This window comes from Barbus barbus (assembly GCF_936440315.1).
Source record: "Barbus barbus genome assembly, chromosome: 44".
Taxonomy (NCBI): domain Eukaryota; kingdom Metazoa; phylum Chordata; class Actinopteri; order Cypriniformes; family Cyprinidae; genus Barbus; species Barbus barbus.
Genome location: NC_136722.1, coordinates 8,326,519 through 8,340,182, shown reverse-complemented (window position 1 = coordinate 8,340,182; position 13,664 = coordinate 8,326,519). Strand labels below are relative to the sequence as shown.

Sequence of the window (13,664 nt, the reverse complement as noted above, 5' to 3'; positions counted from 1 at the left end):
GCGCACGGGAGGCGCGGGGCTGGACGGGACCAGCGGGAACTCAGGACGGCTGGACGGGACCAGCGGGAACTCAGGACGGCTGGACGGGACCAGCGGGAACTCAGGACGGCTGGACGGGACCAGCGGGAACTCAGGACGGCTGGACGGGACCAGCGGGAACTCAGGACGGCTGGACGGGACCCTCTTGCGAGGTGCGGGGATAGGCGGACACAAACGAGGAGCAGGCACAGGATGGCACTGGCGAGGAGCAGGCACTGGATGGTACTGGTGAGGAGTAGTTTCTGGCGTGAGCATGGGAGCCGAGAATTCCGGGGGAAGAGCCTCATCCAATAGCCCCCTGTCCTTTACCTGAGGCGTAGGCGGCGGAACCCTCTTCACCGCAGCTGGCGCAACGTTCATCGCCCTTTTCGGCGGCTTCCTCCTCGCCGCGGGCGGAACATTCATCGCCGTCTCAGGCGGAGTGACTTTCTCTCGGGCGGTGGGTAGGGGCGAGCGGCGAATGGCAACCCGTTCTCCCCAAAACGGATGGCCTCGGTAAGCCGCGATAGGCAGCCCGACATCCCACGCAGCACGAGCAGGGGCGAGCCGCGAACGGCGGCGTGAACCCCCGCAAACTACGGGAACCAGCTCCAACATTCCGTTAATCTCGTCTTCGTTTGGGGTCGGATATTCTGTCACGGTCGGTGGTTGTAGTAATCGGCGCCCACACAAAAGGATAACAAAAAGGTATATTTAATAGCATCAACTCACTTCAAACCATTTACAACTTAATATCCGACAAACATAAAGGCAGAACTGAGGACTTATAAAGAAACAGGAAACAAAGGAGCAAACTAGATAATTAATCAAACACAGGGGATGCATATAACTAATTAACAGAACTGGGTCATGAACTAAAACAGGAAGAACCAAATATGGGCAGAAAGGAAACTAAACAGAAACAGATACGTTACAATTATATTATTCAATGTTATATTCTTAATGCATCACATAAAAGAAAATGTCTATATAACCCTGTTAAAATTCCAGCTTTTTAAGATGTAAAATATGCCTCCATGTAAAATAATGTCAGATTTTATTTTTTTTCTTCCACATTTAATGGAATATTGAAACCAGCAAATAAATAAATAAATAAATGCCTTACAAAAATGCCAGCCATATATAGTCCTGAGGCTCTATCTCCTGTCCAGTCAGTTCTACTATGGTCAAAGAACTCGACCACAATCTGAGACTTACGACCAGGGCCAGATTTACACACAGGCATTCTAGGCACGTGCCTATGCTTGCTTGTCCAGGAGGGGCCCAAACAAAATTAAGAGCTATATAATATTTTTGTTACATTGGACATCTACAACAGTAAAGGAACCAAAACCCCAGAAGACATTGAGCAAATAAATATAGCAAATAGGGTAAAAATAACAAATTATTTCCATGTCTTCCACCTTTATGTACGTAAATCATGCTTTCTCCCGTTCTCTCTCACAAACGCACACAGTACAGACACGTACTCACGCACACACGTGGAGACACAGACAGAAACTTGTTGTCAGAGCTGTGGCTGCCCTGCAAATTTATCAATAAAATAGTTTTGCAGCTGAAAAGCTACATGACATTTCTCAGTAACGAGGTTCTTGAAGCAGTTCAACTTAAAGATTCATAGAGACGCTCCTGCTAAAAACTGCTGAGAGACGCACAGACGCAGGTATTCACATGCACTTAATGGGCCTCATTCATGAAACATTCGTAAATATAGGAGTAAATTCAGAGTAATTTGCGCGTAAAACAGACCTTCTCGAAAACTCTCCTCTGGATTCACAAACGCTTCGTAAACGTCCGATTTGATAGTTAAACATGCGTATGTTAATGAATTCCAATCATTGGTAAATAGGGCGCTCGTGCACGCTCATTCACAGTTAGCATAATCCCCGCCTATGAATTACGACTGTCAACTATATATGGGCATCAGATTATGAAACGAAAATAAGGATTTCATCATGTCCTCTCAAAAGCGAATGAAAAAGAAGAATTTCTCAGATGCAGAAATTGAAGTTTTAATATCAGAAGTGCATTCAAAACGCAACATTTTATTTTCAAGTGTACATACTGGAGTATCAGGTCCTAAAAAAAAGGAATCTTGGCAGCACATTACAGATGCTGTTAATGCAATTTCATCTGTTAATCGAACTGTCCCGGAAGTTAAAAGGAAATGGTTCGACATGAAGCTTGACGGCAAAAAACGCATTACTTCATTTCGACAAAATCGTATACAAACAGGAGGAGGACCACCATCATCATCGAACGTATCTGCATGCGATGAACGCATCATCAGTATACTCGGTGAACCCTCTCTGTCAGGTATAATTCCCGATGGTGACAGTGATGAACCTCCCTTGCAGGAAAACACTTCGCCACAGTCAGGTGGTAAGGCTACAGTTTTATTAAACAATTTAGGTCAATTTGAAAGTGTTAAAACTAAGAGATATAATAATTTGAGGAAATGCACTTTTCAGCTGATTTTTATTTTTTATTTTTTTTATTCTTTGTAAAGACAGACAAATGCCAACTGTGTCCGGCCATGAGACCACTGAAGCGATAACCAGACCCATAACTTCTACGGCACCTGGACCGGTAGCCTATTCCGCACCATCCCGCAGTGTTGGCTCTGCACAGACGGTTTTAAGTCAAGAAGTGCTGGATAAGCAAGACAAAATTTGTGAAGCTGTGTTGGCAATAAATAACACGTTAAAGGAAATAAATGCAAGCATCCGAGAAATATGTGACGTAATTAAACATAAAAAATAACTTTACAGAAACTATTTTGTGTGCTTGTTTTAAATCGCATACATACACCCCTGGAAATGTAGAATTAGTTCCTGTCGCTTTGCAACTGCAGCCACAGGTATGACCATGTTTCGGATAGGCGACCTTGGAGGCACCATACCACGCTCGGGTCTAAGTATATCCTCTGGGTCTGGCAGACCATGTTCCATGGCAATGTTGTGTAGAACGCAGCAGGCCAGTATTATTTTGCAAACTTTTTCTGGTCTGTATAATAGTGTACCGCCTGATGTGTCCAAACACCGCCAGCGTCCCTTTAAGATCCCGTTTGTGCGTTCAACAACTGACCGGGTTTTTGCGTGTGCTTCATTGTATGCCTGCTCCTGCCGGCTTTGGGGATTTATCAAAGGGGTCATAAGCCATGGTGTCAGGGGATAACCACTGTCACCTAAGTGTGAGGGGGGAGGGAAAAATTAAAACAGGCCAACAGTTATTTATAAAAACAGGGTTTACATACCAATTAGCCATCCATCTTCAACTGCACCACTGTCCAAATGTCTGCAAATTCAGCTGCTCCGAATGATGAAACTATCATGGGTTCCACCCGGCCAGCGGGCCACTACATTAAGTAGTGCGCATTTAGCATCACAAATTAGTTGCACATTGATGGAATGATAGTTTTTCCTATTTAGAAATGCAAATGCATCATTTGATGGCGCCTTGATGCGAATATGTGTGCAGTCAATTGCCCCGATGACATTTGGCAGGTTTGCAATTGCAAAGAATCTCTGCTTCACCTCCAACTGATGAACCAGATTATAGGGGAATTTTATATATTGAGGCAGTAGCCGTATTAGGCCATCAAGAACATCTGGGATGATGCGACTCATGGATGACTGAGATATTCCTGACCTGTCTGCAATCTCCCGCTGGAATGTTCCTGTTGCCAAAAAACCAAGCACGGACAGCACCTGCAAGTATGCAGGAATGGTGGGATCTTCTGGTTTGCCTTCTGAGTTTGGCCTCCAATATATTGCATAAATACAAAAGAAGTGGTCTGGGTAGTCTGAAACGACTAATCAACCAGTCATCATTCTCTGCAAGCAAGTCTGCACGGTCTCTAAAAATACGTCTTTTATGCAGCGCTCTGTCTGCCAAATCAAGCAATAGCGCTATATCAGCCATAGAAAATGTTTACTGTTATGCCTGATTCTGACGATTTTATAGAAAACCATTTTTGTAATAATTGTAAGTCTAATTATACATCCCTAACAGAAGTAATTAATTATTTAATTAGGCTTAAGTGTTAAGTTTGCAGATTCTATTACTGGTGTTCATAATAATAGTAAAATCAAAAACACAACATACTGTATATAATTACTGTATATTATTTTACAAAAATGATACATACGTGATTATGTAAGGTAGGCCTAAATATTTTTATTAAAATGTAGCGCCATCAATGAGCAAAACATTCGGATGTTTTACGCACCATTTACACCTGGTAGGGAGCAGGTGTAAATTTCTTTCGTAGCAACTAACTTTTGAAAATACGAACATTTTTATGAATCCGAAAATTTACGTCAGAACGGCTTTACGAACGATTTACACAAAAATTCGTTCTGCTCGTGTTTCATGAATGAGGCCCAATGATATTAATCTCTAATAACTGCGTTAGACTGCATTAATAACTGCGTTAGCCTGCATATCAATGGTTTAAGCCTCTGTTATTAGCTCTAAAAATTATGTTTTGGAATTTGCAATGGAAGGTTTGGGATGAGGTGCGTAAAAAATTTGCTAGTTCAACACACAAGATTTCAGGACGGAAATGTGATGAATGTATTGAAACAAATCATCTGAACTGATGTGTGATTGTGACTCCAGGTCGTTAAAATTATTAGAGAAATGATGCACTCACGAAGTGGTAATGTGGCCACGACGCCATGCCTATTAATGGAATGGTTTTTCGCAGTTCTCAAACAAATTAAGAACTACATTCGATTTTTATTGGCTGAACACAACCGCTTATTGCGATAAAATACACTGTAACAGTTTCCAATGATTAAGAAATATTCTTGTTTGCTTGGGTGGTAATATTAGGCCTATTATATTAATAATTATATAAATTTGTTTTGCCTATGTCACGAAAAGAGATAAATCCAGCCCTGCTTACGACTCTCCAGCTCCATCACAGCCCTCCAGGTTCCTGACTCCGCCTTGGCAATTCTATCCCTCACATCCACCGGCTCTCCTAAGCCCCCATGCAGTTTCACCTTGGTCCTCTGACTGTTCATTTCCACCTTGGTCCTCGGTGCCTCTGCTTCCGCCTGGGTCTCTATTTCTTCTGCCTCCAACGCGGTCTTCTGATCCACTGATTCTACCATGGTCAACAGTTCCTTGGATGATGCTGTGGATCGTCTTCCCTCTGGCTCCAACAAGTACTTCCACCTCGATGGATCTGCTGTGACCTCTTCCTCCAATGACTCCCCATGGTCATATCTTTTGAGGTCTCCATCTCCGCTGGCCATCCAGAGGTCTCATCCTCCACCGGTTGAAAATAGCTGTACATAGGAGATCCCCTGCAATATGATAAATCTGGAGCTCTTTTTTTTTTTTTTTTTTTTTTAAATTGATGACTGGCTGTTGTATTGAAAGCAAAAGTCTTATTTTTATTTTTTCCTTAAAGGTTTCTGTTTGTTTGTTACATTAATTTTGGTAGGTTTCAATATTACATTTAAAGATGGAAAAAGTTCTGACATGATTTTAATTGGATATATAAATTTTTTTTTTTTGGTTTTTTTAAACTGACTCCAGTCTCTTGAGAAAATGAAACTACTTTGCAATTATGTGTGAATTCCTACAATGTAGTTTGTATGAAAGTGTATGATTTGTATGAAAAAAGTAAGATCCATTCCTAACCCCAAATTTAAATCTACCCTTCATTTGAGTGAGTGGAGAGGTTGTACAACTTTATATACAATTGCAAAAAATCTAAATGGTTACAAATTGTTTTGATTCTGTTGAAATTCTAATAAAGTTGCTGTTCTGGAGTAAGACGAGAGACCTCATGCACAGCTATGTAGCTGTCACAGGATCCTTCTGGACGTTAGAAGACACACTGCTGGGATTCATGTTCAATGACCTGATCTGGTGTGGACAGCAGGAGAGAGAGAGAGGTACCACCAAAAGATGGCACAATTACTACTTTATTGATGATAGATGGACAGAAAACATGCAATGTTTGAATACATTTTATAGATATAAATCATTTATAGGCTACTAAAGCCCTCTTTCTCTTTGTCTGCCCTAAGGTTTTGACTATCAGTCCTGTCCAAAATGGTCAACCTGTTTGAACCATCCTGTGTATTCACTTTGGAAACAGGCTTCTCAGAATGTAAGCCTTGTTCATTCCATATTATTAAAAACATATATGAACTATTATGTCACAAAACTGTATACTAGCTCTCAGCTGACCAGCAGTGTTGTCTAAATGGTAATTCTATTATATATATATATATATATATATATATATATATATATATATATATATATATATATATATATATATATATATATAATTTTTTTTTTTTATTATTTTTTTAAATCAAAATGGAATTCAGCTGCATTAATGCATATCATTGCAGTTTGCTATGGCTGCGTGTGGAAATATTACAGTCTTGCTAAATGGATCAATTCATCATGCTTTCAACAAAAAAAGGTGTGTATGGTTGCTTTCTATGTGCTTACTAGCTATAATGTGAAACATGAGTATGGTTTTGGTCCTTTGAATATCTAAATAAATGAGATTTTACGGTTTAAGATGTTCTTAGTAAAAACTTAGATATAGTCATTAACTGAATTGCTTACCAAAATAAAAAATTGCTTTGATTTTTTTCAGTAACCTAGTATGAATTTTTAGTTGCTGGTTCTAATACTTAAGTCCACATATTTTCCGTCCACACAGAAAAGCTTTCGCTCAAACATTTGGGGACATATATGACATGTTTTAAATCAGACCATTATCTTGTTTAAACTTATGCTGTGTCTTCACTTTACCATCCACCTTGAAATCTTAAAATACTTAAATATTCAGGGTGTAATACAAGTTACACACAGTCAGCTGCAATTGTCATGATGTTTTCCTCCTTTATTTAAATTATTGAAATGTTTCCTTTCTAATGAGATCTCACAATGCATCTGCTGATGTTATGGAACGCCCTCAGCATGGCCGGTGTCTGAAGTATGTGTCATAAACATAGCAATCTTTGATCGCAAGTCAAGTTGGCAGAGGAATTCTGTAGCAACTTAGCTCAAAGGGGAAATATTTATCACTAATTATAACTGGTTATAATAAATTATAAATAGGGATATCGAGCTGATCTCAAGGATTCATTCAAGCATTTTTTAACTGCTTGGTATCAGCTCTCCTTAAGCCCGCACCTTGTTTTATGTCAGCTGTCATGCCAGTGACGTGCAGTAGGTGGCAGTAGTCACTTTCCAGTAGATTTGCCAACCATTAAAAGATTTTTTTGTTTGTTTTTTTTATTTTTTATTATGACACTATCAGAGATAAACAGATAAACATTAGAACATGAACATGAGAATATAAAGACATGTGAACATATCGGGGATACAATAAAAAAATAAATAAAATAACTAAAAAAGTAAAAAATAAAAAAATAAAAAAATAAAAAATAAATTACAAATAAAATTAAATAATTTAAATAACTAAATTTGTATACAGTCATACACAGTTATACAAATATTTTACAACCATAAAAATTATAACTTATTTATCAATTTTTTAATAATATTGGATGTTTTTAAGGCTTTTTTATTAGAGGAGATTCTTTGAAGAGATGAGTAAACCAAAAGTAGATCAGAAGAGAAAATTGTACAAGTTAAGGCATCGCGCTTTGTGAATGTGGAATTTTCCCATCATACAAATAAAATCCAGGGCATCCTCTAGCTCCCTACTGTCAGAAACCACCGAATGAAAGAGAACCTTAACCGCAGAAATGTTACACAGTCGAAAGAATACAAAAAGTAAAGATGCTGAAATTTGAAGCCAAAATTGTTTAGTATAGGGACAGAAATAGAATAAATGTGAAAGAGATTCTTCCTCTTCTTGGCAAAAAGAGCAGAGTGGAGAAAGATTTTGTATAAATTTACTTAAATATTTGTTGCAGGGGTAATAATGATGGATAATTTTAAAATTAACTTCTTTTATTTTATTGTTAAACAAAAATTTGTTTGGCACTGTCCATACTTTCTGAAAATTAACATTTGGATAAAGTGCCAACCACTTTCTATAAGCTTTAAAAGATGAAGCATTATTAGCAGTAATAAAGTTTCTCAAAAAAATTTTGTACACTTATTATCCATAATATTAACCCCTTGAATACATAATCGAGGGATAATTAAACAAAGACTGCAATACATTTTATAAGTCTTAATTAAAAATAGCAACTTAGGAGGAATGTGTAACATATCTGTTTCTGTTTAGTTTCCTTTCTGCCCTTATTTGGTTTTTCCTGTTTTAGTTCATGACCTAGTTTTGTTAATTAGTTATATTCTTCACCTGTGTTTGATTAATCATCTTGTTTCCTCATTTGTTCCTCTCCCTTTATAAGTCCTCAGTTCTCCCTCTGTGTTTGTCCGATCTTAAGTTGTAAATGGTCTTACGTGCGTTGATGCTATTAAATTTACCTTTTTGTTATCCTTGTGTGTGGGCGCCGATTACTACAACCACCAACCGTAACAGAAGAACCGACCTACACAGAAGATGGGCGAGCTCGCGCAATTTTTTGAGCTGGCTCACGCCATCCAGGACCCCATCAGCTATGTGATGGCATTTGCGCCTCTCGCCCTCGCCAGCTCACTCGAGGATGGGACCCTCAAGATGCTGCTCCGGCTCGGGCTCACGCACCACCAGCAGCGAGAGCTCCCAGACACCACCGACCTCACTTGGAGAGAAGCCATCATCCGGTGTCTGGAGAGTCTCCGACCCCGAGCCGGAGCCTTATCCCCGGCGAAGTATGTTCCGCCCGCGGCGATGTGGAAACCGCCGCAACAGGCGATGAACGTTGCGCCGTTTACGGCGATGATGGTCCCGTCCAGCCCCGCACCTCCCGTGCGCCCTCTAATGTCCGCGCTGCTAGAGCGCCCTCTAATGTCCGCGCGGCAAGCGCGCCCTCTAATGTCCGCGCTGCAAGAGCGCCCTCTGACGTCCGCGCTGCAAGAGCGCCCTCTGACGTCCGCGCTGCAAGAGCGCCCCTTTGAATCCGCGCTGCAAGAGCGCCCCCAAGTGTCCGTGCTGCCAGAGCACCCTCCTGCGTCTCCGCTGGTCTCATCCAGCCCTCCTTCGTCTCCGCTGGGTCTATCCAGCTTCGCGCCTCCCGTGCGCCCTCAAGTGTCCGCGCTGCAAGAGCGCCCTCAAGTGTCCGCGCTGCAAGAGCGCCCTCCTGCATTCCCGCTGGTCCCGTCCAGCCCACCTGAGTTCCCGCTGGTCCCGTCCTGCCCACCTGAGTTCCCGCTGGTCCCGTCCAGCCCACCTGAGTTCCCGCTGGTCCCGTCCAGCCGTCCTGAGTTCCCGCTGGTCCCGTCCAGCCCACCTGAGTTCCCGCTGGTCCCGTCCAGCCCACCTGAGTTCCCGCTGGTCCCGTCCAGCCCACCTGAGTTCCCGCTGGTCCCGTCCAGCCCACCTGAGTTCCCGCTGGTCCCGTCCAGCCCACCTGAGTTCCCGCTGGTCCCGTCCAGCCCCGCGCCTCCCGTGCGCCCTCTAATGTCCGCGCTACAAGAGCGCCCCTTTGAATCCGCGCTACAAGAGCGCCCTCAAGTGTCTGCGCTGCAAGAGCGCCCTCAAGTGTCTGCGCTGCAAGAGCGCCCTCAAGTGTCTGCGCTGCAAGAGCGCCCTCAAGTGTCTGCGCTGCAAGAGCGCCCTCAGGAGTCCGCGCTGCAAGAGCGCCCTCCTGCATCTACGCTGGTCCCGTCCAGCGCTCCTTCGTCTCCGCTGGTTCTATCCAGCTCCGCGCCTCCCGTGCGCCCCCCAGTGCCCGCTCCTCCAGAGCGCCCTCAAGTGCCCGCTCCTCCAGAGCGCCCTCAAGTGCCCGCTCCTCCAGAGCGCCCTCAAGTGCCCGCTCCTCCAGAGCGCCCTCAAGTGCCCGCTCCTCCAGAGCGCCCTCAAGTGCCCGCTCCTCCAGAGCGCCCTCTAGTGCCCGCTCCTCCAGAGCGCCCCCAGGAGTCCGCCCCTCCAGAGCGCCCCCAAGAGTCCGCTCCTCCAGAGCGCCCTCAAGAACCCTCTCCTCCAATGTGGCCCCCAGAGGGGAGCTTTCCCAAAGAAATTTTGGGGGGGGGCCATATAGTCTCAGTCTGTGTGGCCAGGCCAAGGGCCAAGGCCACGGAGGACCCCGACCCGCCAAGGCCGCCCGAGGACCCTGACCCGCCATGGCCGCCCGAGGCTCCTGATCCGCCATGGTCTCCCAAGGCTCCTGATCTGCCATGGTCTCCCGAATCTCCAGTCCTGCCATGGCCTCCCAAGGCTCCAGATCCGCCATGGTCTCCCAAGGCTCCTGATCTGCCATGGTCTCCCGAATCTCCAGTCCTGCCATGGCCTCCCAAGGCTCCGGATCCACCATGGACTCCCGAGTCTCCAGTCCTGCCATGGCCTCCTAAGGCTCCTGATCCGTCCTGGAGGCTTCCCTGTCATATCCTGGTCCTGCTCCAGCCTCCAGGACGCCCGCCCCCCCTCCCCGATGTTACTGTTACGGTGCGGGACGCACCTTCCGGGAGGGGGAGATACTGTAACATATCTGTTTCTGTTTAGTTTCCTTTCTGCCCTTATTTGGTTTTTCCTGTTTTAGTTCATGACCTAGTTTTGTTAATTAGTTATATTCTTCACCTGTGTTTGATTAATCATCTTGTTTCCTCATTTGTTCCTCTCCCTTTATAAGTCCTCAGTTCTCCCTCTGTGTTTGTCCGATCTTAAGTTGTAAATGGTCTTACGTGCGTTGATGCTATTAAATTTACCTTTTTGTTATCCTTGTGTGTGGGCGCCGATTACTACAACCACCAACCGTAACAGAATGGAATTTGTAAGCAGAGTATAGTCCCGTTTTGATGCATTTATCCCATATTTATTAAGAAAATCAACATAAGCATAAAAATCACCACTGTTGCTTATCAAATCTGATATAAACACAATGCCCTTGGAGAACCAATCAGGGAAGAAAACTGATTTCCGAGCTGATAAAACATACTGATTATTCCAAATAATATGAGGGGGAAAATTATGTTTAAAGATTAGCTTCCATGAGTCTAAAGCTTGCTTATGGAAATTTGAAAGCTTCATAGGGAGCCTTGTGGACTTAAAATCGCAAGAAAGCAAAAACTGTAAATTTCCACATCTTTTGAAAATCATATTAGGAATCCAAAACCAAATTGAATTCCCCTTCAAACATTTTTTTAGCCAGTTTATTTAAAAAATTTGGTTTAGGGTAAAAAAATCTAAGACATTCAACCCTCCCTTTGAATATGGCTGTGTTAGGGATTTTCTACTGATGTGTTCCACCTTATTTTTCCATATAAATTTAAAATTAAGAGCGTCAATAGATTTACAAGTGTTAGAATCAATATAAAGGGGTATAGAAGGGTAAATAAAGCGTGAAATACTTTCAGCCTTAGATAACAAAATTCTGCCATAAATTGTAAGATCTCTTTGTAACCACAAGCTGAATATACGTTTGGCAGAATCTAATTTAGGATGAATATTCAAAGAGATTCTTTCTTGGGCTGATTTACAGATATAAATGCCAAGATATTTAACAACATTCTTTACTAAAATTCCATCAACAGAGGTCACGTCAGAATCATGGATAAACATTATTTCACTTTTTTTAGTATTAACTACCAATCCGGAGGCTTTGGAAAAATTATTTAGACTTTGAATTATCAAATTTACTTGACATTGATTCTTTAAAAAAATGCACGTATCATCGGCCAATTGACTTATGAGTAATTCTTCCTCTCCGATTTGAATTCCTTTGATACCAGTGCAGTTAACTACATGTAGATTCAATAATTCTGCAGCGAGTAAAAACAAAAAGGGAGAGATGGAACATCCCTGTCTAATACCTCTGTTAACATAAAATCTTGGAGAAGTGCCATTGGAAAGAGAAACACAACTATTAATATCATTGTATAAAGTTTTAATAACACAAATAAAATTATTACCAAAACCAAAATTAACTAAAGCTTTAAAAATGAAATTATGTTCAACGGTGTCAAATGCTTTAAAAAAATCCAAAAAAGAATAAGGGCATCATTACTAACCAAATTAGAATAATCTAGTAAATCTAGAATGAGGCGAATGTTATTGGAAATATGTCGATTTTTCATAAAACCAGACTGTGTTTCTGAAATTACTTCTTTTAGACATTAAGACGATTTGCATACACAGCTGCCAGAACCTTATAATCTATATTAAGGAGAGATATAGGTCTCCAGTTATCTAAATTAAAAACGTCTTTATTTGGCTTTTGAATTAAAACAATTAAACCTTGTTTCATAGTGGTGGTTAGTTCTCCTTGATCTATGCATTCTTTTAAAGCCTCAAAAAGCAAATCCTTAATGTGATCCCAGAAAACTTTATAAAATTCAAAAGGTAGGCCATCTGGGCCAGGAGATTTATTTACAGGGGACTTTAAGTTAAGTTAAGTTAAGTGAACAACTTTATTAATCCCACAAGGGGCAATTCAAGTAGGGTAGCAGCATCACACAGCAAACACAAGACATCACATAGAAGATACAAAAAAAAAAAAAAAACGACATGCTTCATAATTCAATTCTTCTTGGGGAAAAAAAAAAACAAACACCTTAAGACTTTGAATTACAAAAACGAATAGCCTCTGGAACAAAGGTAAATTTATATCTATTAGATAAACATTTAATGCTTCTAAATCTTCTTCCAGAGGGCAGTACTTCAAAGTAAACCTTCAAGGGATGAGAGTCATCTCCCGTGATACTACGAGTTTTCCTTAACATTTGTTGCTCGTAGAATTCTGCTAGACTCCGCAGAGGCACACCAATAATTTTTGAGCAAGTCCTAACTAAGGTTGCAAACGATTCTTGTTCCTAAGAGAGAGTGATGAATACCAGCATAAAAAAGAAAAGCTCAAGATACTCTCAATAAAAGTAGCATAAAAAGTTCTCAGTATGTTTTTTTGTACACAGAAAGAATTCAATTTCCTAAGAACATACATTCTTTGATTCACCTTCTTAATAATAGCCTCTGTATTTTGCTGGAACTTTAGAGTAGTATCAAAGATAGTTCCAAGATGCTTATACTCCTGATATTACATCATCCAATTCTTTCATTGTAAGTGGCTTATCACAAACTAATTTATTATGTTCCGAAATTTGAGGAATAAAAGGAGTTACAGTATCAAAAAAGGAATCAGCCGCAAGATTATTAAAAGCAGAAGAATATAATTTTTTATAAAATTTAAAACCAAATTGAGATATCCGGGTTTTACAAGAGGAAATAGAGCCATCAATTTGAAGGGAGTGAATTGACCTTTTTCTTCCATGTTGTTTTTTCGCCAAATTCAAGCCATTTGGCTCTACACTGTAAAAAATGATCGTGATTTTAACGGTAAAAAACTGTGAAAATGCTACGGTAAAAACCTGTTACATGGTTAACGGAAAGTTCCTGTAAAATTTACAGGGAAAAACTGTAAACTGACGTTCCCAGAATTCCCTGCGTTCCATTTCAAATTCTGTTTGAATTTGACGTTTTTTCTTTGAAATAACTGTTTCTTCTTAGTTTTTTCTTATCAATTATGTTTATTAGGGTTGTATGTTACATCTAATGTTGTTAAATTAATGTT

General features: G+C 41.3%; 1 protein-coding gene across 1 annotated transcript; it reads left to right on the top strand.

Annotated features, from left to right (window-relative positions):
- Nucleotides 1-5,160: 5,160 nt before the first annotated feature.
- LOC306863268 (ADP-ribosyl cyclase/cyclic ADP-ribose hydrolase 1) lies at nucleotides 5,161-7,258 on the top strand (the record flags this gene model as incomplete). Its single annotated transcript, XM_079406512.1, has 5 exons — nucleotides 5,161-5,328; nucleotides 5,816-5,954; nucleotides 6,090-6,172; nucleotides 6,423-6,496; nucleotides 7,234-7,258. The coding sequence occupies 5 exons, from the start codon at nucleotides 5,161-5,163 to the stop codon at nucleotides 7,256-7,258; spliced, it is 489 nt and encodes a 162-aa protein (XP_079262638.1).
- Nucleotides 7,259-13,664: the final 6,406 nt, after the last annotated feature.